At 54.0% G+C, this 22,495-nt stretch overlaps 1 protein-coding gene across 1 annotated transcript; it reads left to right on the top strand.

Annotated features, from left to right (window-relative positions):
- Positions 1-72: 72 nt before the first annotated feature.
- LOC115099892 (actin-binding protein IPP-like) lies at positions 73-22,134 on the top strand. The gene is made up of 9 exons (XM_029617860.1): positions 73-234; positions 5,039-5,383; positions 8,868-9,299; positions 15,587-15,742; positions 16,516-16,683; positions 19,262-19,399; positions 19,544-19,666; positions 20,087-20,307; positions 20,781-22,134. Exons 2-9 carry the CDS (start codon positions 5,092-5,094, stop codon positions 21,003-21,005), a joined length of 1,755 nt encoding a protein of 584 aa, XP_029473720.1. The 5' UTR covers positions 73-234; positions 5,039-5,091; the 3' UTR covers positions 21,006-22,134.
- The last annotated feature ends 361 nt before the right edge of the window (positions 22,135-22,495 follow it).

The following is a 22,495-nucleotide window of genomic DNA, read 5'->3' as shown; positions in this document are numbered from 1 at the left end:
CCTTAGGGCTCGGCTGCTTTTCAGTCATGCGGCAGGTCAGGCGCCTGCGCAGAGGAGAAAACGCGAGCGAGCCGCCACCGCCGCTTTGTGCTTCCGGCCGGGCGCTTTCCTTCCGGGTCCCTCTCCGGAGCTCCAGCTGCGCGCCCTCTCTCCCGCCGGGATATGAAGGCAAGCAATGGGCTGAGCTGACCTCTGGACTCCACCCGCACAGGAAGACATCTGCTATCCCCAGAGGTAAAAGAAATGCATTCCGAGCCGGAGTCGCTGCCTCACATTAACCGTGGCTGTCACCGGGGAAGCAGAGGGGGTGGGGACCCCATGGCTGTCACCGGGGAAGCAGAGGGGGTGGGGACCCCATGGCTGTCACCGGGGAAGCAGAGGGGGTGGGGACCCCATGGATGTCACCGGGGAAGCAGAGGGGGTGGGGACCCCATGGCTGTCACCGGGGAAGCAGAGGGGGTGGGGACCCCATGGCTGTCATCGGGGAAGCATAGGGGGTGGGGACCCCATGGCTGTCACCGGGGAAGCAGAGGGGGTGGGGACCCCATGGCTGTCACCGGGGAAGCAGAGGGGGTGGGGACACCGTGGATGTCACCGGGGAAGCAGAGGGGGTGGGGACACCGTGGATGTCACCGGGGAAGCAGAGGGGGTGGGGACACCGTGGATGTCATCGGGGAAGCAGAGGGGGTGGGGTCACCGTGGCTGTCACCGGGGAAGCAGAGGGGGTGGGGACACCGTGGCTGTCACCGGGGAAGCAGAGGGGGTGGGGACACCATGGATGTCACTGGGGAAGCAGAGGGGGTGGGGTCACCGTGGATGTCACCGGGGAAGCAGAGGGGGTGGGGACACCGTGGATGTCACTGGGGAAGCAGAGGGGGTGGGGTCACCGTGGCTGTCACCGGGGAAGCAGAGGGGGTGGGGACACCGTGGATGTCATCGGGGAAGCAGAGGGGGTGGGGGTCACCGTGGCTGTCACCGGGGAAGCAGAGGGGGTGGGGACACCGTGGCTGTCACCGGGGAAGCAGAGGGGGTGGGGACACCGTGGATGTCACCGGGGAAGCAGAGGGGGTGGGGACACCATGGATGTCACCGGGGAAGCAGAGGGGGTGGGGTCACCATGGCTGTCACCGGGGAAGCAGAGGGGGTGGGGACACCATGGCTGTCACCGGGGAAGCAGAGGGGGTGGGGTCACCATGGCTGTCACCGGGGAAGCAGAGGGGGTGGGGACACCATGGCTGTCACTGGGAAGCAGAGGGGGTGGGGACACCATGGCTGTCACCGGGGAAGCAGAGGGGGTGGGGACACCGTGGCTGTCACCGGGGAAGCAGAGGGGGTGGGGACACCGTGGCTGTCACCGGGGAAGCAGAGGGGGTGGGGTCACCGTGGCTGTCACCTGGGAACCAGAGGAGGTGGGGACATCGTGGCTGTCACCTGGGAACCAGAGGGGGTGGGGACACCGTGGCTGTCACCGGGGAAGCAGAGGGGGTGGGGACATCGTGGCTGTCACCTGGGAACCAGAGGGGGTGGGGACACCGTGGCTGTCACCGGGGAAGCAGAGGGGGTGGGGACACCGTGGCTGTCACCTGGGAACCAGAGGGGGTGGGGACACCGTGGCTGTCACCGGGGAAGCAGAGGGGGTGGGGACACCGTGGCTGTCACCGGGGAAGCAGAGGGGGTGGGGACACCATGGATGTCACCGGGGAAGCAGAGGGGGTGGGGGTCACCATGGATGTCACTGGGAAGCAGAGGGGGTGGGGTCACCATGGCTGTCACCGGGGAAGCAGAGGGGGTGGGGACACCATGGATGTCACCGGGGAAGCAGAGGGGGTGGGGACACCATGGATGTCACCGGGGAAGCAGAGGGGGTGGGGTCACCATGGATGTCACCGGGGAAGCAGAGGGGGTGGGGACACCATGGATGTCACCGGGGAAGCAGAGGGGGTGGGGACACCATGGATGTCACCGGGGAAGCAGAGGGGGTGGGGACACCATGGATGTCACCGGGGAAGCAGAGGGGGTGGGGACACCATGGATGTCACCGGGGAAGCAGAGGGGGTGGGGTCACCATGGATGTCACCGGGGAAGCAGAGGGGGTGGGGACACCATGGATGTCACTGGGGAAGCAGAGGGGGTGGGGACACCATGGATGTCACCGGGGAAGCAGAGGGGGTGGGGACATCACGACTGTCACATTGGGAGGGGAGAGGCACCGTGGCAGTCGGAGGTGAGAGAGGAGGGAAGGGATGTCATGGCTGTTACATGGCGTGGGGGAGGGGAGGGGCATAATGGCTGTCAGGGAGGACAGGGGAAGGAGCTCATGAATGGCACAGGAGGAAGAAGGAAGGGGCTGGGGAGGGGGCAGCACGACTGGCAAAGGGAGAGAAGCGAGGAGGTTTGGGGGCTTGGCTGTCACAGGGGGAGAGGTGGGCAAGCAGCATTATGGCTGTGTTAAGGGGAAGACGAGAGGGAGGGGTGTGGTGTAGAGAGGTGCATCTTGTCTCACAGGAAGAGGGGAGGAGCGCCATGGCTGTCACAAGGATGAGGAAAGGATTGGGGTATCATGGCTGTCATAGGGGGAAGAGAGGGGAGGAAACATCATCCCTGGCACGAGGGGAGGGGAGGGTATCCATTCTTACAGAGTGAAGGAGAGGCCTGCTGATTCACTTCTGCTCTGTATCTTTGTGACAACTTTGGGCTTCTGCCAGGTTTTGAGTTTGTGTTGCAGCATTTTCCTGTGGAACCTGTGAGGAACACAGCCTCAGAAAACTCTTTAGCTCTGGAACTGGCTCAGTTTGAAGATATGTTATAGTATATAAATGTATATACAGCAGAAACATGATGGCAGAAAAAGACCATATGGCCCATCCACACCAACTACTCCCTCTACAGTCCCCACCCCTCCCTCGGAGACCCTCTGTGGTTATCCCAGGCTTTCTTGAATTCTGATACTGTCCTTGTCTCTCCCACCTTCACTGGGAGGCCGTTCCACGCATCCTCCACCCTGTCTTGTAAAGAAATATTAGCATACAAATACATCAGTAAACTGGAACCAGACTCTGACTGGGGAGGATGAAGCTGGTAATCCAGCTAGCACAGCCCAATAAGGGAAGTCAGCTCGCACCCATTTCCGCACTGGCTGGCTGTTCCTGTGTGCAGGGATGGCAGGCTGGAGTCTTCTCCCTTCAACTGAGAGTACCCTGATCTTGCCAAGAACAACCCGTCCTCACTCCCCAGTCCCTGACTGGGAGGTGCTGAGTTCAGAGAGACGCACCTGCAGGGAGGTTTATGACGATTTTTGGATAGCGTCCTGCGAGCTGGCTGTGGTCTGATTTGTAAGCTCGGGATCTTGCTCCTCCTGCCAGTATCTCTCATGTCTAGGTTGCTTATGGCTTAATTCAGGACATTGCCACTGTGTTCTGAGTTGGTTTTGGATTTTAGGTTTAGTTACTCGTCTTTCCAAACCCCAGCGCAAGGCAAGTTACAGTGGGTAGGTCCCTTCCCCAGAGGGCTTATAACCTGTGTGTACCTGAAAGAGTGGAGGGTGAAATGACTTGTCAAAGGTCACAAGGAGCAAGATCTGATCCCTGGCTCCCCTGGTTCCTTGCACACTGCTGTAATGAGTAGGCCCTTTCTGGCTCTCCATTGAGGGTACACAGGCCTAGATTGCACATAAATGTCAGAGTCTTTGTTACTGATATTTGAATGTTATGAGGAAGCAGTGCGGCTGCCGTGTTAATGCCCAGAAATATGACAAAATATATAATGTGGCACCTTTGTATTGGACCAGATACATTTCTTGACCAGCTGCTCTTCAGGTCAGAAATCAAATGCGGAAAAGATGTTACCAGAGAGGGGAGATGCTCAGGGAGCGAGCGAGCTAAAGTTAGCCAGATATCCTGTCCCAGATATTCAGTGGGATAAATGTCCCCCTGAATACAAGATCTACCTATAGCTGGATAAGTGTAAAAGCTTAGCGGTTATGCTTGATATAACCAGTTATCCGGCCGTGTGTGGATAGATATCCAGAGAAGTAGCTCTGTAAAATAGGCCTGCGGCCTGCTTTCCTCCCTCCCTCCCAAATTTCATGAATGGCCCTGCCGGGCTGTGAACCCCCACCCCTCAAAGCCTTTCTAAATGTGAAAAAGCAGTTGTGGGGTCCCCACCTCTTCTCTGGTTCTATTTTTAATCTGAAATTGGGCTGCCCCCACACCCTTCACCCACCCACAGTCCCTCTGTCCCGGGCCCTCCTAGCCCTGAAACCCCAGCTGGGAGCAAGGCGTTTACTCAGCAACTCCTGGAGCTTCCAGATCAGGAGAGGCGCAAAACCCAACCCGATGGACCAGGGCCCAGCAATGTCCCTCTCTGGAAAATACTGCAAGCTCACTGTGTGTAAGGAGCATCAGAACTCAACCTCGGCCGCACCGCAGTCCACAGGCCCAGCGCCTAACTTCAGAAACCTAAAAATGCATTTAGTTAGTGCACCTGGGGACTGCAGTGCGGCAGTCATTGTGAAGTGCACACAACGAGGGAATGCGGAAAACTGAAATCAGTCCCATACTTCGAATGCCGTATTAATGAATTAAAGATTTTTCCTTATGAAATTCGAAGTATGGGACTGATTTCAGTTTTCTGCATTCCCTCGTTGTGTGCATAATATAACTGGAGTGCAGTGCCTGCTCCTTTACTGTAGTCATTGTAAAGTGCCATTTCATCCCGGCTCTGACGCTCTTTAAACCGTGCGCTCGCAGCAGTTTCCAGAGGTGCAAATCAATAAAACATCCATAATAATTAGAAAGCAGCAATACAAGAATCCACGGCACGCGTTAAACACCATCCTGCAGCAGTGTGAATTATGTAATGAGGAACGCGACGGGGATCGGCTGTGCGGGCAACGCCGGTGGGAGACCCCTGTCGCCCTGCTAGAGCTGGGCTAGCACGTCTGACCCCTGTCCGTCTGACCCCTGTCCGTCTGACCCCTGTCCGCTGAGACCGCCCTGCGGAATTGCTAATTCTTGGTGGTGCCTTTTTTCCTTGGCAGGTGGACTTGTCATGGCCGTCGCTAGCCATCCGGCCTCCTGATTTCCCCCCGCCATGGCTTTGGAGGCCGCTGCCGGGCCTGAGGGCTCTCCCTGCTCCTCGGACAAGCATGCCCAGCTGGTCCTGGCCCAGATGAACAAGATGCGGGAGCGCTGGGAGCTGTGCGACGTGCGGCTGCAGGTGGAGGAGGAGCTGTTCCCCGTGCACAGGCTGCTGCTGGCTGCCAGCAGTCCTTACTTTGCAGCGCTCTTCGGCGGCGGGATGAAGGAGGCCTCCACGGAGGTGGTGCGCATCCTGGGCGTGGCGGCCGACTGCTTCCGCCTGCTGCTGGACTTTGTCTACACGGGTAGGCTGCGCTCGGCTGCTCCTGGGGGGCTGGGGCGGCAGCGCTGAGTCTAGGCAGGAATGAAGCCACCTCAGTGGCTGCCAAACCGAATCCTTCAGCGGGAGTGGGGGGGGAGCTCCAGGGACGCCAGAAATAATTATTAGAAAACTTGGGCACCAGCCAAAATGCTTAGGAGCCAGGAACGTCGCCTTTGTGCTCTTTTCTTGGGGGGGGGGGGGGGGGGGGGGGGGGGGGGGGGGGAGGATGGTTTGCTTGGTTTTTGTCTGTTTTTAGGATTTTTGTTTGTTTGTTTGTTTTCCTTTTGCCTTTGCTTTCTCCTTCCAGGTGTTCCCCTCACTCCCAGGCTCTCTCCCCCTCCTTCCCCTACATCCAGGCACTAACTCCAGGCATTCTCATTCCCACCTCCCTCCCTTCCTCTCCCCTCGGCAGGGGGAAGTCCCAGGTTGCCCGTGGTGGCATCCGCTGATCTTTGTCCAGGCCCCGGTGGCAGGCCCTGCAGCATTTCTTCCCGGCCTGGGTCCTGCTGGCAGTTACATTTCTCCCCAGGCCCTGCTAGGAAGTTCCTCTCTGCACTGTGAGCAGCAGCAGCTGCTGGATCCCTCTCTCTGGAGCCAGGCAGCATCCGCACCTCATCTTCACTTTTAGGCATTAAGTGCTGAACTTTAGGTGCCAGGCTGACCTGGCAGCCGGAGCTGTGCAGACTAGTTTGGCAGCAGCTGAGATCCCAAGCCAGCAACTCCATGATCTGCCAAGAGAGGCAACGGGCAAGCAGGTGCAGGGGCTTCTCAGGCAGCTGCCCTGGGACCTGCCGCCACTGCTGAGCAGCAGGGGGAGGGCCAAGGGGACCATTGCAGCTTCTTCTGCTTCCACAGCTCCCCTCTGCCGGCAGGAGGCGAGTGGCACTTCCCAGTGTTTGCCCCCTCTGCCGGCGGGAGGCGAGTGGCACTTCCCAGTGTTTGCCCCCTCTGCCGGCGGGAGGCGAGTGGCACTTCCCAGTGTTTGCCCCCTCTGCCGGCGGGAGGCGAGTGGCACTTCCCAGTGTTTGCCCCCTCTGCCGGCGGGAGGCGAGTGGCACTTCCCAGTGTTTGCCCCCTCTGCCGGCGGGAGGCGAGTGGCACTTCCCAGTGTTTGCCCCCTCTGCCGGCGGGAGGCGAGTGGCACTTCCCAGTGTTTGCCCCCTCTGCCGGCGGGAGGCGAGTGGCACTTCCCAGTGTTTGCCCCCTCTGCCGGCGGGAGGCGAGTGGCACTTCCCAGTGTTTGCCCCCTCTGCCGGCGGGAGGCGAGAGGCACTTCCCAGTGTTTGCCCCCTCTTCCGGTAGGAGGTGAGTGGCACTGGCTGGGTTCAGTCTGGCAGTCTGAATCAGGTGCTGCCCTCTAGTCTTGGTTCAGATTGCCAGACTGATGGCAGCCGGTGGAGGAGGCTGTTGCAGGTAAGTGCTGGCCTCATCCTGCAGGCTGGGGTAGGATGGTGGGGTCCAACAGTCAGTCAAAGGCTGTTCTTTGAGGTGGGGAGACATCAAATGATAAAACAGAAAAATACCCCCCTCCCTCAGCCAAATCACGTGTAGAGGGCCTGCAGTACAATTAGGTGCCTGGCTAGCTCCTCTGCCTTTGGCAGGAAGTCTGAGTAAATGGTTATGCAGGTGAAACTGAGGAGTCTGGGGGGATTGCTTTTCAGTTCCCTGTGTTAGAATTTCATGAATAATCAGGAACCGGGAAAGGGTAGTTGGCTCTTGGCCGTGCACTGTGATTAGTTAGGGTGACGTCAGCTGCCGTAGAGCAAGGCCTAGAGAGATGCGCTCTGCTGGGCCCAGCTCAGGGTCCCCGGCAGATCTCAAAGAAGACGACTTTGTTTTGATTTTTGTTCAGAAATTAATCGCAGTTGCTTGACATCCCAAAAATGCCGCAGAGGCGTCTAGAAAACCCAGATAGCTGCTGCGTGTTTGCTAAACAATCTGTAATCGGTTTTTGAAGTCCTGTTTGACTCCCACCGGTGGTTTGTTTACGAACCACCCAAGGGGAAGTTACCTGCTGCACCAGAGCGAAATCCAAAAAATGAATCTAAGGAGGGGATAAGCAGCTTGGAATCTGTTTACCCCCTGGGATGCTGCCAGGTGAGGCAATTTCCTGGAGGAAACGTCCATTAGCAATTATTAAGGTAGAGCTGCAGAAATCCCCGGCTTATTCTTGGGATAAGCAGCTTGGAAGTTTATCTTCCCCTTGGGATCCTGCCGGGTTCTTGTGGCCTGGATTGGCCACTGTTGGACACAGGATGCTGGGCTTGATGGTCCCTTGGTCTGACCCAGTATGACAGGTTCTTATGTACTAAATATTAAAAAAAAAAAAAAGGGGGTGGGAAGAGTCCCATAACATTTGACGCCTTCTCTGGTTTGCGTGTTGCCCCCTTCCCCCCCACAGAATGCCAGGAGGGAGCTGCCTGCAGCATCCTGAGGAGAGCCAGCTGCAGCGCCCGTTCATTTCACATCCCTGAGCTCTCAGCATAAGCAAAATGTGCAAAGCAGAGAGAGGCAGAGTTACCCGAATATTCAGAGGTCTCTGGGGAAGTTTGGGAATGGAAAAGCCCTCGCCTGCCAGCTGCAGCCACCCCCAGAGTTCAAATAAAAACGTCTCGGGGGCTGCAGCCACCCAATCCCCCCTTCCCTGCTTTAAAACGAGGCAACAAATCCATCCCCTTTCCCTGTGGGGGAGGGGAAGCTCTTACCTTGCCCCTCCTGCCAGAAGCCAAAATCTCCCTCCCAGACACCCCAGGTGCAGATCTGTGGCGAAAGCCCCTCCCACAAAGCTGCACCCGAAAAGAAGCCGAAGGCCCCCGGCTTGTGAGATCTGGGAGGGCTGTGAGCCTGTGCCTGCCTGCTGGGTGAGAGGGAGGTGATTCTGACTGCTGCTGTGTGCACGGGGAGGGCTTGGGAGAAGCTGAAGGCCCTAACTGGGAGGCCCCCGCTGGCTTGTGAGATCTGGGAGGGCTGTGAGCCTGTGCCTGCCTGCTGGGTGAGAGGGAGGTGATTCTGACTGCTGCTGTGTGCACGGGGAGGGCTTGGGAGAAGCTGAAGGCCCTAACTGGGAGGCCCCCGCTGGCTTGTGAGATCTGGGAGGGCTGTGAGCCTGTGCCTGCCTGCTGGGTGAGAGGGAGGTGATTCTGACTGCTGCTGTGTGCATTTCTCTGCTCCTCTTCCCCTTGGTCTGTTCCCTCCTCCCCCTCCCAGTGTCTCAGGACCCTCTGCTCTCTCTCTCCCTTCTCTTCCTTTCCCCACTTGTGCCTCAGAGCCCCTGTGTCCCTTCCTTGCAGCCCTCATCCCTGATTACGAGCTCTCTGGGGATAAGGAAATCCCTACAGGACCTGAATGTCATCTGCTTTGAAGTGAGGAAAGGTGGAAGGGCTTGGGAGCTCTGCTTTTCCACTTGTAGTGTGGGATTGTATGATGTCTGTTCCCTTCTATCTCTCTTGCCGGTTGACGTGCACCAGGCGCGGTGACGATCAGCACAGGCAACGTGCAGGAGCTGCTGGTGGCGGCAGACATGCTGCAGCTGGGCGAGATGGCACAGCTGTGCTGCCAGTTCCTGAAGGCACAGATGGATCCTGCAAATGTCGTGGGCATCTTCCAGCTGGCACAGCAGATGGCCCAGGCAGACCTGGTGGAAGCTGCCCAGTGCTACATCCACGCACACTTCTTGGAGGTGCAGAATGAGGAGGAGTTCCTGGCACTCAGTAAGGAACAGCTGGTGACAATCCTGCAGAGCGAGGACCTCAGCATTGAGGATGAGTATCAGGTGTTCACCGCCGCCATGGGCTGGATTCTGAAGGACCTGGGGCGGCGCAGGAAGCACGTGGTGGAAGTGCTGGAGCCCGTTCGATTCCCGCTCTTACCCTCGCAGATCCTTGGAAAGTACATTGAAGGTACGTGGGGAGGGTGGTGAGGGAGGACGCACAGAGATCCTTGGTGGGACACCAGAGGATGATGCTGTGACAGGAGGTGTACTGGGGTGTGGCAAACATGGAGAGGGGTCAGAGCTCGCTGGGAGGCTGTGAGAGAGCTCAGAATCCAGAGGTCGTGCGTCAGGGAAGGCAGCGAGACAGCAATTCCAAAGAGTAGATCTGTTCCTTGTTGCTCGCTCCCCGGGATAAGCACTGCCCTTCCCAAGTCTTCCTGGCTAATGGTTCATGGACTTTTCTTCCAGAACCTGCCCAAATCTTTTATGAACCCCACTATGTTAGATGTTTTGACCACATCCTCTGGTGGAAAATTCCACAGCTTGATTGTGCACTAAGTGAAAAATGCTTTTTCCTAGCGTGTAGCCAGATGGACTCTGGACCAATAGGTTATGCTCCCCTGCCAGCAGATGGAGACGGAGTCAGAGTTCAAAACTGACGTCACTCTAGATACCCCCATGCAGTGACATCTGCCCTTCAGTATTTCTCCGTCTCCTAGCAGATGTGGATTGTGCCTTCTTTATTGGGAATGCATTACTCTTTAGAAGAGGAAATTTTACCTTTAAATTGGAGAAAGATGGAGCCCTGCTCTCCTGCGGTGATATCTAAAGATGAAACCCCAGCTGAGAATTCCTGAGGTGATTTCCCAGATCCCTCAGAGGTTTGCCTTGGTCCGGTAGCCGGTTCCCGGCGTGGATTTGCTGATGAAGCATCTGAAAGGCAGTGGGTGCAGGAAGCTGAGCGTGGCGGTGACAGCCAAAGCCTTCTCCCCCCGCAGACCATCTCCGTACTCAGCCAGTAAGCGCTGAACCCAGGTAAGTATTAAAAAAAAAAAAAAAGAGATTTACCTCCCGATTCAGAGACATTTGGAGGGGTTTTCAGTGAGAACCTCCGGTCGCCTTGCTCGGTGCGCCGTACCGACGTCGTCCCCGATCCCGTTGGGGTAAGGGGAAGTGGGGCTTCTGAGCGGCCCCTTGCTGGGCTAGGTCCCGCTTTAGGCTTGGCACACCTCACCAAGGGTATCCCTGGCAGGGACCCAGATGGCACGGAGGAAGAGGAGGTTACAGATCCCTTGAAAGATGGGGAAATTCCTCCTGGTTTAGAACCGTATTGGGCCATGTTACGGTTTTTCCATAGAGAAAAATTGCAGGCCCTGGTTTCCCAGACCCTGAAGATGCTGGGAGTTTCTGGGACAGACTCTGACGGAACCAAAGAAGAACCCCATTCTGATATCCCTACGGAAAGCCTCTTGCTACTTTCCAGTTCTGGAAGCCATCCAGGAGATGATTGACCTGGAATGGGATGCCCCAGAATCAAGTTTTAAAGGTGGACAAGCATTAGAAGCTCTGTACCCACTGGATCCGGCAGCGAGAGAACGTTTGCATTTCCCTAAAGTGGATGCGCTGGTCTTTGCCGTCTCTAAGTGAACAACTATCCCAGTGGAGGGAGGAGTGGCCTTAAAGGATGCACACGATAAGCGGATGGAGTCCATCCTTAAACAGGCCTTTGACGCAGTAGAAATGACCTTACAGATTGCGTCTTGTTGTGCCCAGGTAGCTTGTTCATGCCTGCTCCTCTCTCGGGACATGGATGACTCGGGGGCAAATTCCAGAGCAGTTATGGAACCAACCGCTGCCTTTTTATCTGATGCGGGCTCAGATCTAGTTCGTACTTTGGTCAGAGGAGTGGTCTCAGTGGTGGCGGCCAGAAGACGGCTATGGCTGTGGAATTGGTCAGCAGACACAACTTCAAAGGCAAATCTTACAAAGAAGCCCTTTAAAGGATCACTCCTTTTCGGAAGCGAATTGGAAAAGTTGGCCAGTAAATGGGACGAATCTCTAGTTCCCTGGCTCCCACAAGTTAAGCAAAAGCAGTTACAGTGCCTCTCGCCTATGAGGGGTTGATCCAGGGGCTCACAATGCTTTCACCCCTACAGAAATTCAATATTTCAGAGGTCTCGGCCCGTTGGGAGGTCTCAGTCCTTTTGTAGTCGACAGACCAAGAGACGGGCAAACTCAGTTTCAGGTTTGTCCTGAACACCCCCCCACCCCCACCCCAATGAAAATTTGCTGATCCATCCTTGGAACAAGGAGATAGGGGGTTGACTGGCCCTCTTCTACCAGAGGTGGTTTGAGATCACTATGGACAAATGGGTACTTGAGGTCATACGAGAAGGATGTGCGTTGGAATTTCACAGCACTCCTCGGGACATATTCATGATGTCTTCTTAAAGAAGCAGCCAATGGAGACTATTCTTTTAAGGCTTCTCAGGATGAGGGCTATAATCCCTGTACCTGCGCCCCAGAAAAATACGGGATGTTATTCCAACTATTTCATCGTACCCAAGAAGAAAGGCTCCTTTCGCCCCATCCTGGACCTCAAGAGCATCAACCAACATCTACGAGTGAATCATTTCCGCATGGAAAACCTACGCTCCGGATTAAAGGCCATACAATCAGGAGAGTTCTTAACCCTCTTGGACCTATCTGAGGACTACCTACATATTCCAATCCGTCAAGAACACCATTGTTTCCTATGCTTTGCCTAGCCATCACCCCCAGAACATTTTTCAAGATTATGGTGGTTGTAGAGGCAGCATTGAGAAAAGAGGGAATCCTGGTGCACCCATACATGGACGACTGGTTGTTCGGGGCCAAGTCTGTGGAAGAGAGTCTCCGGGTGACCAACAGGGTGACCTCTGTTTGTAAACGTGGACAAAAGCAGTCTCAAGCTCTCCCTGTCCTTGGAATATCTGGGAGTCCGGTTTGACACCACGAGGATAAGGAAGTTGATGAGCACGATAAGCCCGACAGTGTGGCGCTGTCTGCAATTCAGCCACAGACTCCAGGGTCAAGCGGTTCGTGTAATGTCGGACAACGCAACAACAGTAGCCTACATCAACCGTCAGAGTGGAAACAAGAGCCACAAGTGTCACAGGAGATAGATCACCTTATGGAATGGGCGGAAATATATCTACAGATGATCTCAGCCTCCCACATCGCAGGAAAAGACAACGCCAGAGCAGACTTTCTAAGCAGGGAAAGTCTGGATCCAGGAGAGTGGGCAATATCGGCCAAAGCCTTTCAGCTGATAGTAGATCGCTGGGTTCTCCCGTCTATCGACCAGCTGGCCGCATCTCACAATGCGAAGGTTCGGCAATTCTTCAGTCACAGAAGAGATCAGTGGTCCCTGGGTATCGATGCTCTCGTTCAGACCTTGCCGGAAGAAGGGCTGCTATACTCCTTCCATCCGTGGCCCTTGCTGGGTAGGGTCATTCACATAATCGAGCACCAGAGGGGATTATCCTACTAGTAGCTCAGATTGGCCTAGGAATCTGTGGTATGCGGACATGCAGAGACTCCTGGTGGAGACCCCTCTGTGCCTCCCACAGCACAGGGACCTGCTACAACAGGGTCCAGTACTTCACAAAGATATGACTCGATTCTGTCTTACGGTCTGGTTCTTGAGAGGGCTCATCTGATGAAGCAAGGATATTCTTTGGCAGTAATTGCCACCTTACTCTGCGCTCAGAAGACCTGATGTGAGGAACGCAGTGTCCCCACTCGGGTGGTCAAAATCCCACTAATTCTGGAATTACCCCCATGTTTCTGTTAAGGGTAGTAACTGCCGCTCTGTGCTGGTTACCCCCATGTTTCTGTTAAGGGTAGTAACTGCCGCTCTGTGCTGGTTACCCCCATGTTTCTGTTAAGGGCAGTAACTGCTGTTCCGTGCAGGTTGGTAGTAACTGCCGCTCCGTGCAGGTTACCCTCATGTTTCTGTTAAGGGCAGTAACTGCCGCTCCCTGCAGGTTACCCCCATGTTTCTGTTAAGGGTAGCAACTGCCGCTCCCTGCAGGTTACCCCCATGTTTCTGTTAAGGGTAGTAACTGCCGCTCCGTGCAGGTTACCCCCATGTTTCTGTTAAGGGCAGTAACTGCTGCTCTGTGCAGGTTACCCCCATGTTTCTGTTAAGGGTAGCAACTGCCGCTCCGTGCAGGTTACCCCCATGCCTTCTGTTAAGGGCAGTAACTGCTGCTCCGTGCAGGTTACCCCCATGTTTCTGTTAAGGGCAGTAACTGCTGCTCCGTGCAGGTTACCCCCATGTTTCTGTTAAGGGTAGTAACTGCCCGCTCCGTGCAGGTTACCCACATGTTTCTGTTAAGGGTAGTAACTGCCGCTCCCTGCAGGTTACCCCCCATGTTTCTGTTAAGGGTAGTAACTGCCGCTCCCTGCAGGTTACCCCCATGTTTCTGTTAAGGGCAGTAACTGCTGCTCCGTGCAGGTTACCCCCATGTTTCTGTTAAGGGCAGTAACTGCTGCTCCGTGCAGGTTACCCCCATGTTTCTGTTAAGGGCAGCAACTGCCGCTCCCTGCAGGTTACTCCAAGCCTTATGTTAAGGGCAATAATATTTACAATCAAAACCAAGCAACTGTGAAACCTATAAAATAAGTATTGCTGGCTATATTTTTACGGGGTGAGCAGCCTTCTTCACAATTCAGACAATGCTGCTTGACCATGCTTTGCTCTTGGACCTGATGAAGAAGCAGCCCTGAGCTTTTTGCCTAATGTCTGCATGTCAGTATCTTGGGCCATAACATTGGCTGTCACCTGAATCCAGTTCCCCTTTTGTTAAAAGGGGACATCAGTGGATTACAAGGAACTGCAGCAGGACCTTTTGGGACTAGGAGGCTGGCAGTTGAAATTTAATGTGGAAAAATGCAAAGTGATGCAGATAGGGAAAAGTAATCCCAACTACAGGTACGGGAAGCTGGGTTCTGTATTGGGAAAGTGATCTTGAAATCCTCCTCTCAGTGCACGGTGGTCGTCAGAAAAGCAAACAATGTTAGGAATGATCCGAAGAAGAAAGGATGAGATCATACGGCCTCTGTAATGCGCCATGGTGCGACTGCATCTTGAGTCCTGTGTGCAGCTCTGGTCACCCCACTTCAAGAAAGTAGAAAAGATGAAGATACCGGGGGATGGGCATCTCTCCTCTGATGAGAGGCTGCGCGGGCTGGGGCTCTTCAGCTTGGAAAAGAGATGGCTGAGAGGGACAGGAGAGAAGTTTATAAAATCATGAGTGGGTGGAACCGGTAAATAGAGGACGGTTATTTACCCTTTCAAATAATACAAAACCAGGGGACCCTCCATGAAACTGACCATCAGCAGATTCAAAGCAAATCCTAGAAGGAGTTTACGACTCTGCACACTCTCAAGCTGTGGAACCTGCCGCCAGAGGACGTGGTGAAGGCAACGAGCATAGCGGGTTTTAAGAGAGGTTTGTACAAGTTCCTGGAGGAAAAGCATTAGTGCCCAGGGAGACTGAAGGAAGCCATCGCTCTCCCTGGGAGTAACAGGAATTAAACCCGGACTGGCCACTCTCAGAGATAGGATCCAGCAGGGCATTTCTTATTTATGTTGAATGCAGAGGTCCCCTCAGCACTCCACTCTTTACTAAGCTGCGTTGGGAGTCGGACCTCATTGGAGGTTCGTCAGGGAGGGGTGCTGTGAGAGGGGGATGGGGCTGTGAGAGGGGGGGCTGTGAGGGGGATGGGGCTGTGAGAGGGGGGCTGTGAGGGGGATGGTGCTGTGAGATGGTGCTATGAGAGGGGGATGGGGCTATGAGAGGGGACTATGAGATTGTGCTATGAGAGGGGGATGGTGCTGTGAGGGGGGATGGGGCTATGAGAGGGGTGCTGTGAGAGGGGGATGGTGCTGTGAGAGAGGGGTGCTATGAGAGGGGGATGGGGCTATGAGATGGTGCTAGAGGGGGATGGTGCTGTGAGATGGTGCTATGAGAAGGGAATGGTGCTGTGAGGGGGGATGGGGCTATGAGAGGGGTGCTGTGAAAGGGGCGCTATGAGAGGGGGATGGTGCTGTGAGAGGGGGATGGTGCTATGAGATGGTGCTGTGAGAGGGGGATGGTGCTGTGAGAGGGGTCAGAATCTATGAAAGGTAGACCAGTAGTGGGGAGGGCTGGCACAGCGAGAGGGCTCAGTCATTGGATGTAGATTGGGAGGAGCAGGTGCTGGAGGAAGGATCTGAGAGCCCAGGACGTCGTTCAGATCCCAGCACGGTATTAGGGCCACTCTTCCCTCTTAGCCGGTACTGACCCAGTCCTGTTAGGAGCATGGGGATGTGCTCTGTTTCACGAGATATTAAACTGTTCTCTCTATTTTGATTAAAGCTGCTAGGAGCGATTCTGTATCTCCTTGTTCTGGGCTTGCTAAGCTCTTCCTGTTGGTGTCTTGCAGGGCTCACAGACTTCAGCCTGCGAGTGGCGCTGCGTACTCTGCTGAGGGAGTTCTGCGAGGTCAGTAGCACCTCGAAGGACAGCCGCGTCAGCAGCTTCCCGCAAGCCTCCAAAGTGCAGCCTCGGAGGAAGGCTCGGAAGTACCTCTATGTAGTAGGTTAGGATCCACGTCTTGTACGCTTATTGTGTGTCTGCTCTGGAAGGATTCGCGTCAGTCGCCAGCGGACCTCAGGGCTTTCCCACTGCCTTCCGTTTACCCTCATAAACACAGAAACATGACGGCAGAAAAAGACCGTATGGCCCATCCATCCAATTTATCTAGCCTTACCATTCCCATCTCTCCCTCAGAGAGCCCCTGCGCTTATCCCAGGCTTTCCGGACTTCAGATACTGTATTTGTCTCCCCCACCTCCTCCACAGGGAGGCCGTTCCACACGTCCACCACCCTCTCTATACAGAAATATTTCCTAAGATTACTCTTGAGTCTACCCCCTTGCTATACTGTCAGCTCAGCTGATGCTCTCACAGAGGAATACACTTAATTGATCATAAAGAAGATCTCTTTAGTGACAGCTCAAATCTATATGATGCTGTCTCTCTCTTGCATGTGGATACAGCTGGTTACCTGGGAGGATCTCTCTTCAGCGACAGCTCTGCTCATTGATGCTGTGTCTGACGGGTTACATGGGAGGTCTCTAACACTCTCACACAGGTGGATATACCTGGTTACTGGGGGGATCTCTGTGCTCCCTAAAGCTGTCATTCTCTCGGAGGATGCACCTGGTTACAGAAAGGTCTCTTCAGTGACTGCACTGTTCACTGGGACTGTCTCTCTCTTGCAGCAAGATACACCTGGTCCCACCTTACTGATGCTCTCTCACAGGTGGAAGGGGCTCACGACCGTGCTCACTGAGGCTGTCTCTCTTCACAGGTGGATACACCCGCTTGCAGGGAGGTCGCTGGAGTGACAGCCGGGCTCTGAGCTGTGCGGAGCGTTTTGACACCTTCAGTCAGTACTGGACCACAGTGTCCTCCCTGCACCAGGCTCGCAGTGGTCTCGGCGTGGCAGTGCTCCACGGGATGATGTATGTTATCGGAGGTAAGGCATTCGGAGTGTCTGCAGGGTTTCCCAGTGCCTGTCACTTGTGCTTTCAGCCCTGGTCCCTGCGGTGAGTGGCACTCCCACAGGTGTTTATGGTTTTATTCGTTTTTCTGTAACGTCACATGAGTTTGGGACCATCACAACGGTTTACAATTTTATAAAATCAGAAATACAATACACACAATAAAATAGCAATAGTAACAACAGCTACAATTTAAAAGAGACATAATAACTTCAGGCGTGAAGGCCCCAGCGCTAGGAATGACCTCTCAGGACGTCCTTTCTGTTCTTCCAGTCCTCTGCAGAAAGCTCGGGCCCTTTTGCTGGAGGGGTTTGTGTAAGTTAGGGACTGATCTGAAGAGACTTCATGGCTTGTGAAGCAAGCAGCATGCACAGAGTCTTGATCTGAGTGATGGCCAGCTTTCCTGTTGGTCGTGTAATAAGTTGCACAGAGTCTTGATCTGAGTGATGGCCAGCTTTCCTGTTGGTCGAGTAATAAGTTGCACAGAGTCTTGATCTGAGTGATGGCCAGCTTTCCTGTTGGTTGTGTAATAAGTTGCACAGAGTCTTGATCTGAGTGATGGCCAGCTTTCCTGTTGGTCGTGTAATAAGTTGCACAGAGTCTTGATCTGAGTGATGGCCAGCTTTCCTGTTGGTCGTGTAATAAGTTGCACAGAGTCTTGATCTGAGTGATGGCCAGCTTTCCTGTTGGTCGTGTAATAAGTTGCACAGAGTCTTGATCTGAGTGATGGCCAGCTTTCCTGTTGGTCGTGTAATAAGTTGCACAGAGTCTTGATCTGAGTGATGGCCAGCTTTCCTGTTGGTCGTGTAATAAGTTGCACAGAGTCTTGATCTGAGTGATGGCCAGCTTTCCTGTTGGTCGTGTAATAAGTTGCACAGAGTCTTGATCTGAGTGATGGCCAGCTTTCCTGTTGGTCGTGTAATAAGTTGCACAGAGTCTTGATCTGAGTGATGGCCAGCTTTCCTGTTGGTCGTGTAATAAGTTGCACAGAGTCTTGATTTGAGTGATGGCCAGCTTTCCTGTTGGTCGTGTAATAAGTTGCACAGAGTCTTGATCTGAGTGATGGCCAGCTTTCCTGTTGGTCGTGTAATAAGTTGCACAGAGTCTTGATCTGAGTGATGGCCAGCTTTCCTGTTGGTCGTGTAATAAGTTGCACAGAGTCTTGATCTGAGTGATGGCCAGCTTTCCTGTTGGTCGTGTAATAAGTTGCACAGAGTCTTGATTTGAGTGATGGCCAGCTTTCCTGTTGGTCGAGTAATAAGTTGCACAGAGTCTTGATCTGAGTGATGGCCAGCTTTCCTGTTGGTCGTGTAATAAGTTGCACAGAGTCTTGATTTGAGTGATGGCCAGCTTTCCTGTTGGTCGTGTAATAAGTTGCACAGAGTCTTGATCTGAGTGATGGCCAGCTTTCCTGTTGGTCGAGTAATAAGTTGCACAGAGTCTTGATCTGAGTGATGGCCAGCTTTCCTGTTGGTCGTGTAATAAGTTGCACAGAGTCTTGATTTGAGTGATGGCCAGCTTTCCTGTTGGTCGTGTAATAAGTTGCACAGAGTCTTGATCTGAGTGATGGCCAGCTTTCCTGTTGGTCGTGTAATAAGTTGCACAGAGTCTTGATTTGAGTGATGGCCAGCTTTCCTGTTGGTCGTGTAATAAGTTGCACAGAGTCTTGATCTGAGTGATGGCCAGCTTTCCTGTTGGTCGTGTAATAAGTTGCACAGAGTCTTGATTTGAGTGATGGCCAGCTTTCCTGTTGGTCGTGTAATAAGTTGCACAGAGTCTTGATCTGAGTGATGGCCAGCTTTCCTGTTGGTCGTGTAATAAGTTGCACAGAGTCTTGATCTGAGTGGCCAGCTTTCCTGTTGGTCGTGTAATAAGTTGCACAGAGTCTTGATCTGAGTGATGGCCAGCTTTCCTGTTGGTCGTGTAATAAGTTGCACAGAGTCTTGATCTGAGTGATGGCCAGCTTTCCTGTTGGTCGTGTAATAAGTTGCACAGAGTCTTGATCTGAGTGATGGCCAGCTTTCCTGTTGGTCGTGTAATAAGTTGCACAGAGTCTTGATTTGAGTGATGGCCAGCTTTCCTGTTGGTCGTGTAATAAGTTGCACAGAGTCTTGATCTGAGTGATGGCCAGCTTTCCTGTTGGTCGTGTAATAAGTTGCACAGAGTCTTGATCTGAGTGATGGCCAGCTTTCCTGTTGGTCGTGTAATAAGTTGCACAGAGTCTTGATCTGAGTGATGGCCAGCTTTCCTGTTGGTCGTGTAATAAGTTGCACAGAGTCTTGATCTGAGTGATGGCCAGCTTTCCTGTTGGTCGTGTAATAAGTTGCACAGAGTCTTGATCTGAGTGATGGCCAGCTTTCCTGTTGGTTGTGTAATAAGTTGCACAGAGTCTTGATCTGAGTGATGGCCAGCTTTCCTGTTGGTCGTGTAATAAGTTGCACAGAGTCTTGATCTGAGTGATGGCCAGCTTTCCTGTTGGTCGTGTAATAAGTGCTGCACCCTTCAGGTTGTGGGATCTTCCCTTCTCCCTACATTTCCTCTCTGTCTTGCCAGGTGAGAAGGATTCGATGATCTTTGATTGCACAGAATGCTACGACCACATCACCAGGCAATGGGCAACTGTGGCATCCATGAACCATCCTCGCTGTGGCCTTGGGGTCTGCACATGTTTGGGGTCCATCTATGCACTTGGTAACCGCCCACGCTATCTGTACAGCTCCTCAGGTGCCATCCTGTGTGCTGCGGGGACTGGAGTGGCACTCGGTTATTTGTGGGAGGGGGACTGTCGCATGCTCTCTGCACTCACGGGCTTCTGCCTTCCTCTCTCTTACCTAGGGGGCTGGATCGGAGCTGAGATTGGGAACACAGTGGAGTGCTATGACCCCGAGGAGAATTCCTGGCAGCTGGTGGGCTCCATGCCTCTGCCACGCTATTACTTTGGCTGCTGTGAGATGCAGGGTGTGTATCTGACACAGCGCTCTCGTCATGCCTTCTTCCACACCTGAGTATCCTGTATCCTCACCTGAATCCAAATCTCTTCCTTCCCTCCTCCCGATATCATCACCGGACTCCAAATCCCTCCCTCAATATCCTCACTGGGATCTGGGCCTCTCCTACCAAAATACTCACTACAGACTGCAAATGCTCACCAGGCCCCTGCTTCTTCACTGCAACCCCCTTCCACCCATAAATATCATCTCATATCAGCATCTGATTCCCCCAGTTCATTTTGTAAGGTAGCTGGGTCCCCTGTGGGGAAGGGGTTGGGATTACAGCTCTTTCAGCACCGGCACCATTGTGGTAAATGCTTCCTTTTTAGAAACCAAGAACTGTTCCATCCTGTCTCTTGCACTGTTTTCTCTTGGTTTATGCTCACAGGCTTAATTTACGTTGTTGGGGGTATCAGCACCGAGGGCATTGAGCTGCGCACTGCTGAGGTCTACAACCCCATCACCAAGCGTTGGGCTCCACTGCCATCCATGGAAACACGTCGTGCATACCTCGGGGTGGCTGCCCTCAATGACTGCATCTATGCTGTGGGAGGATGGAATGAGCGGGATGACGCACTTAGCACTGTAGAGAAATACTCTGCTGAGGAGGTAGGAAGAGATGTGGTCCTGGGCTGGACCGGCATTCTGCCAAGGAGGTAGGATGGGGCATAGCCGGGATATGCAGGTGCTCCGCCAGGAAGGTAGGAAGGGACATGCCCTGGGATGTATCTGTGTACTACTGAGGAGGTAGGAAGGGACATGCCCTGGGATGTATCTGTGTACTACTGAGGAGGTAGGATGGGATGTGGCCCTGAGATGTATTAACGCGCCGCTGAAGAGTTAAGATGGGACATGTCCTCGGGCAATGTTGGCGTTACTGCCAGGAGGGGAGGGGACACGGGCCAGGGATATGTTGGCGTTCCTGCCAGGAGGGGATGGGACACGGGCCAGGGAAATGTTGGCGTTACTGCCAGAAGGGGATGGGCCATGGGCCAGGCTGTAACTCTGGTCTAGATGAACTCTTCAGGACAGAGATATGATAATGTGGCTTGTTTCTTTTGGGAATTTTTGTCTCTAAACAGGAGAAGTGGGTGGAAGTTGCTTCTATGAAAGTCCCTCGAGCCGGTGTGTGTGTGGTGGCTGTGAATGGCTTTCTCTACGCCGCCGGTGGCCGCTCCAGCAGCCATGATTTCTCTGCCCCCGTTACATCAGACTCTGTGGAAGTTTATAATCCTCACACTGATACCTGGACCGAGATTGGAAACATGATCACCAGCCGCTGTGAAGGGGGCATGGCGGTGGTGTGAGGCCTCCCTGCGACTGGGCGGAGACTCTGAGAGGTGTGTTTATTGCTACGGCTGTTCAGAGGCCAGGGGTTCATGTGCACTGATGGAGCTCAGGACCCTGCCTCTTCTGCCCTGGTCACGTGGCTGCATGCGGATGTCTTTGGCAGTAAGCCACGGCCGGCTGTGGTGCTATGGGTATACGTGGAAGTGAGAGAGAGACTTTTTCTGCACATAAAGTTGTCCTGTTCTGCTACAGACAAACCCAGACCTAGAATTACAGTGCTGGGGAGCCTTCTGCCCATCAGCCCACAGCAAGCAGGCTCGAGCCACTGCAGGCAGCTCCTGTGCAGAGGAGGTTGGACAGTAGCAGAGACTCTGCCGTAGCCCAGGCTCTGCTGATGTTGTATTTTTTTGCCCTCTTGGTGGCAGCCCAAGAATTGCCCATGCTTGGCCCTTCTTACCTGGCTGGCAGTGACCCTGCCTGTGCTCTGTACCCACCTGGTGACAGCCCATGCAGGTAGCCCAGTCCCAAGCCACAGTTAGCACTGGTATCTGACCTGGTGGAGCCTGCCCCTTGCCCATTTTACCCACCCAGGCTCTGCCTGCACTCTGTGCTTCTTACCCAGCTGATGGCAGCCTGGCAGTCACCTTCCCACACTCCAGCGTACACTCTGGTTCTGATCCATGTGTGACTCGCCTGCCCGTAGCCTGGAGGAGGATGGGAGCCAGGGATGATGGCGGTCTCTGAAGGCTCGTATTCAGGAGGTAGCTGTCAGACCTGGGCTTATCGCAGGGCCTCGCCCAGGATTCCCACTCTCGTTCTGTGCCTGAAGATGGTGGCCGAGACCCAGCATGGACTGCCAGGAATCCCCTCGCTGAGGACGTGCACAGTGCTCGGTATCCCTCCCTCAGGGCCTCGGCTGCTGCCTGATTGCGTTGTTTAGAACGGGAGTCACCGAAGCTTTCCCCATGCACACACAAGTGGAGGAGCCTCTGCCTCGTGAACCCTGTCCCCTTCTCGCCCACATTGCTGCATGAAACAGATCTGCAGTGACTTTTCCAGTCTTTCATCGTGTGCTGTGAATTTGGTTTTCCCTTCCCTGGGAAATGTAAAATTTTAACTTAAAATTAAAAAAAAAATTTTGAAAGATTTTTTTCTCATACCTTTTTCTTTTCACAGTTAATTGCACAAAATTATCTTACTGCTAAGGTAAGGGCACTGCTACCCCAGTGATCAGACTGGACTCCTACCCTGGCACATCTTTCCGGAGGAGCTCTGACTCTTTCTCCCCCACTATGACCATAAGAAATGCCATACTGGACCAGAGCCAGGGCCCAGTCCCCAAGTCAAACTTTATTAGCAGCACTTTAGAGACTTCTCTTTCAGGAACTTATCCAGACCTTTTTTGAACAGTTCCACTAGCTGCCTTAACCATGTCCTCTGGCAATGAAATTTCAGAGCTTAATTGCCCACTCAGTGGCAGGCGCTATCTCAAAGTTTAAGAATAATT

Source organism: Rhinatrema bivittatum, chromosome 10, assembly GCF_901001135.1.
Source record: "Rhinatrema bivittatum chromosome 10, aRhiBiv1.1, whole genome shotgun sequence".
In the NCBI taxonomy this organism is placed as follows: domain Eukaryota; kingdom Metazoa; phylum Chordata; class Amphibia; order Gymnophiona; family Rhinatrematidae; genus Rhinatrema; species Rhinatrema bivittatum.
This window is presented reverse-complemented; position numbering and strand designations above follow the sequence as displayed.